A 5,013-nucleotide genomic window follows, 5' to 3' on the forward strand; every position below is an offset into this window, starting at 1 on the left:
GGCGCTCTTCTTCGACCAACGACTTAATCGACATTCGCTCTATCGCATGTCTTCGTTAATTATCTTTCTGCTCGCCAGTGAGCCACGAATCTCGGGGTCGGCTATCTCGGCCAGGTAGAGTGAAAGGGTCGTCCAAATCATGCCCATGGCGAAGCCACAGAGGAGTCGAGCGGCATACAACCATTGGACAGTCGTGGCCACGGCCACGCAAATCCAACCGCTCATCATGGGCAGACCGGAAAAGTACAGGGACATCTTTCTACCCATAGTCTCTGCAAGCATTATTCGGGAAGGAGTGAGCGCTCTATCACTCGGACGATACTGGGCGTGGGCTGTAGGGTAGGGCGTACAGTAGCGATTTATGCAATGAGATGAAGTTGGGAGCATTTTAGTAATGACTTTTTTCTATTCAGCATTCTACGTATTTGAGCGTAACAGTATGCACATGTTTAGGGAAATAACGAGCTCACTCTAAAAGCTTTCGCATGTACAAAAGAATATTAAAGTAGAGGTATGCTAAAAAAATATTATTTGAATTGGCTCAGAGACTGAATAGTATGTATTAATTACTTATAAGAATCCGGAAATAAAGAACTGAATAAAATAATTGACAGTTTCTATTAAATATATATACATACGTAAACGTTATATTATTGTTTTTCAATAATCTATGGATTTTATGAAGGAAGTTTGGTATTCTTTATTCAATCGGCCTAGGTTAAGTTAAACAAATAATTATTATAAAATATAAATACATAAATAATTATTCAAATAAAAAATTTACAGCTTTGAATGTAGAGAATATGGCAAAATATGGTCAACGCAACCTGTTAAAATTTTTTAAGTAATCAAATCAACTCTTTAGTGATGTTTACAATGAAGAAGTTTATTTTTAACTTTTTAGGAATTGGTTTAGTTAATTAAATAAAAAGTTCAACAAAAAGAATGGACAAAGGTTTATTCATTCACAGTATAATGCTGATTTGGCATTTTATTTTGAATTCCTTCATTTTCATTTATAAATTATAATGAAATAAAATTTTCCTTTAAAATTAAAAACGTTTAATATTGTAACTAAAATAATATAAAACCAGTTTATGTACATTATTTTTAATGCATATTAACGATATAATTAAATGCTGATATTACTTTTTTAATCACACGAATAATATATGTCGTATTCAACTCTGCACAGTTAAATACGGATAAAGGACATTTAAATTCATTTCGTACATGCTAAATTCGACTATATTTTCCTTTAGTAGCTTTGACCATAAACATGAAAATTGATATAATATGATTTAGTGCTACGTATTTTCCAAATCGGAAATTATTCTTACGCGTCATCTGCGAAACTTCTCTCTCTCTCTGACAGGAAAAATATATAGATAAATCTCCCGGGCTTCGAATGTTTATGGGGTTGACCAACGGATAATGAGGTATAAAATAAAAAATGAAAGTGCAAAAAGAGATTTACCCTGAAACACGGCACCAGCAGCAGCACCGAATATTCGTCCGATATTCATAAGGGAGGCCACCCAAGACAATTGCTCGTCGGTGGCTTTCGGTATTCCATCGACGGTCTCTTTGAGCGATAATTGGGCCAAATACGGCGACGACCAGCCATTAGCCAGGCCAACAAGGAACATGACGAGGCTCACTGATGACATTGTTAATATTATAGGTGTATTAGTGCGTGACTTTGCGATCGATTTATCGATATGAAAGTTTCTCCGCATTAGCTGAATAAGGACTTCACAACTTTATCACATATAAAATTGAAATTAATTAAGAACATAAGTTCATTTATTATGTTCGAACAAATTTTTGGAAAATAGTCAAGGAGTTGCCGTTTTAATTTTGTAATTGCTGAATATTTGTGCACTTAAAAACATCAATCATTAATCTTTTGTAAACTATTTGCAAATATAATATTAACATTTTATTCACATTAGTCGGAAATGATAAGATCTATGGAAAAATATTTTTCTCGTTTGCTGTTATAATGTCGTATTTATTAATAAAAAGTATATGAATTTAAAATGAAATAAATGGGATTAATTTGTTTCACAAAAAAATGTATTTTATGCGTTTCCATAAAAAATAAAAATTGTAATATGGCTTTTACTAAATGAATATTTTTTTAAGCAATATAATTCAAATGTATACAGTCAATTTAGATCTTTCACAAATCATGTACACAATTTATATTTACAAACGTTTGTTTTTATACTTGTAAGGTTGATTGGTAACTAATTATTAATTCTAAATTAATCACGATATATATATATATATGTTCTATAGTAACATTCGATCGATCTGTATGTGAAACTGCAGGTTTTATGTTATATTGTAACTTATTTTTTAATTTTATATTACTTTGATAATTGAAATATAAAACAAAGAAGCTTTAACCAATTCGGCTTAAATAGTTGACAGTTATTATAATTTACGCTATCAAAAATTCTCTAATATAAGACAAATTAAAGTTAGATACAATTATATTCTCATACAGGACAGATTAGAGTCAGATTTTTTATTGATATCTATTAATATTAATTTGCTTCTGTTAATATTAATTAATTGTATTAATCAAATAAATTTGCTACTTGTTAAGGATTCATTGGATCAGTAAAGCTTAAGCTAAGGATCACTAAAACTTGTAATAAAAGTATGTTATTTATGAAACAAGTACATAGAAAGAATAAGTTGTTTATAAATTAAATATATTAACAATATGATAAGTAGAAAAATGTTAACTGCTGTTATGTTTATATCACTGCTAAGACTAATATGAACCGAAATAAATATGTTACATTTATATTAACATATAGGTTAAACTCGAGCGATGATCAGTACTATTTTCTATTTATTAGCATTGAAAATTTCATTAATCTTACTATTTATAAAACATTTATAATTTCAATTCAACTAATTACAATTAAAATAGAATTTTCAAACTTGAAATTAATCACTCGATTTTTATTAATAAGAAAATAATTTAATTAATGCTAGGGAAATTCTTTTGTTTAAATGGATATTTTCTTTTTAAATTATATCTACAGAAGTACTGGCATCTTAAAAAATTGTACTCGATTGTAAAGTTTCACCTACATACACATAATACTATGATGTTTTATAATTATTTTATTATAATCCTTTTAATAGGATAACAAAACTTCATACTTCCGCATCACAAGAAATGTTATTTTACGTGATTTTTTAAAGAACAAAGTAACTCACGCGTAATGCTGGCAACATGCTGTGACCAAAAGACTTTTTTCTCAGATGGATCTATCTTTCCCAGCTCATCAGTTTGCATTTTCGTCAGTATAAAATAACGTCAGTCTATCAGAGAGTCGTACGTTTTATTATCGTGCTTATATGTGAATCCCCTCCAAAATCCATGTCTACCTTTATATGTCTTTGCTTTAGATTTCGCGTTATTATTTTTTCATTCGTTTATTTTATCTCGTAGATAGTTTTGAAAATATATCTATATCGTATAATGTATGATTCCGGAAAAATTAACATGTAGTCGATTGAATATAATTTATTAATTGGATAATAATAATAACGGTTCATTATTTTATAACTGAAAATTAGTGTATCTTTAATGCAGTCCGACTTTTTTGGATTTCCAAACGATAGTTGTATTTTATTTCTTAACGATTAAAGCATAAATAAAAAAATGTTTAATAAACCATAAATATTCAGTGATTTTTATGTAGTCAATGACGTACAATTTGTAACAAAAATTATTCAATTTCAATAATGAAATAGGCAAACTCATTATTTATGATTTTCATATTTGTTTTTATAGTTAAATTTATATATATATATATATATATATATATATATATATATATATATATATATAGAAAACACACATAAACTACATACATAAACTTTTATATCAATCAAATAAACTTTAAGTTTAAATTTATTGTCGTTTCATGTCTTGATGATAGAAATCGTTGTCATATCAGTCAACGAAATCTAAATCCTAAAATAATTAAATGTACGATTAAATGAACAAAATGCAAACAAAAAATTGCTTTTAATCAGTAAATGCATCACAATATTCATCATCTAATAATTATTAAAAATTTATAATTATTAATTAATTATTATTATTAATTAAATTAATAATTATTAATTTTTAATAATTATTATCTATTAATTTTTATAAATTTTCAACCGGTAACTTTCCAATAGTTATAAAAAAAATTGCAAATATATTGTAAGTATTGAAATGTAATAGCTGATCAAGATATTGAAAGAATTGATTGAAGAAAATAGTGATAATTTATATTTTATAATATATTGTACAATAAAATGGAGAGAAAAGTGATATATTCAAAATAAGTTCTTTCTTAAATAGACCTATAATTTTAGCTGCATGCATATGTTAATTAATTTGGTCACATTTGTATTTTTAATAATATATTGATTTAAATTTAATTTTAAATGAAGATTTCTTTTAATTTTATTTGAAAATTTAATTCTAGCAAAATTATATATATCTATTTGTCATATGTTCACTCCAACTTTAGCTACGAATATATGTAAAATAGTAAAAATATTAATAATATAAATTTATTAAATATATTTATAATAGAAATATAGATCAGCTTTTTAATTTTTAATTTAAAGCTTTTTAAGTATATATTGTATTATGCATTTGGGTACTTGTGCATGTACTCGTAAACATCTTACAGAAAGCCCAAAAACAATGCACATAAGGATAGGATTACACTCTCATTATATATAAACTAAATGATAGTTGAACGTATTTTTAGCACCGAAACGTATAAAATTCTAAAAATCAATTAAATATTACATCCAAAAAGTATTAAAGTGACTACTTATTGCTAATTCGATGAATTAGCTATATATATAGCTAAATAATCTAATTTACGATGAATACCTGGCCGGGGGTTTTGAATAGTCTTTGTCATGTCTTTCTTATATAGTTAGAAGAGTACGAATGGTCGAACAAGAGTTTTCTTA

At 26.9% G+C, this 5,013-nt stretch overlaps 1 protein-coding gene across 1 annotated transcript in view; it reads right to left on the reverse strand.

Annotated features, from left to right (window-relative positions):
* LOC105362412 (facilitated trehalose transporter Tret1) overlaps positions 1-3,320 on the reverse strand; it is a 7,545-nt gene extending 4,225 nt beyond the window's left edge. The window contains exons 1-3 of the mRNA XM_011499856.1: positions 3,244-3,320; positions 1,478-1,660; positions 76-272 (exon numbers count right to left, since the gene is read on the reverse strand). Coding sequence (XP_011498158.1) covers positions 76-272; positions 1,478-1,649 — 369 coding nt within the window. The 5' untranslated portion in view covers positions 1,650-1,660; positions 3,244-3,320. The remainder of the gene's footprint in view (positions 1-75; positions 273-1,477; positions 1,661-3,243) is intronic.
* Between the last annotated feature and the right edge of the window lie 1,693 nt (positions 3,321-5,013).

Source organism: Ceratosolen solmsi, unplaced genomic scaffold (assembly GCF_000503995.2).
Source record: "Ceratosolen solmsi marchali unplaced genomic scaffold, CerSol_1.0 scaffold10, whole genome shotgun sequence".
Taxonomy (NCBI): domain Eukaryota; kingdom Metazoa; phylum Arthropoda; class Insecta; order Hymenoptera; family Agaonidae; genus Ceratosolen; species Ceratosolen solmsi.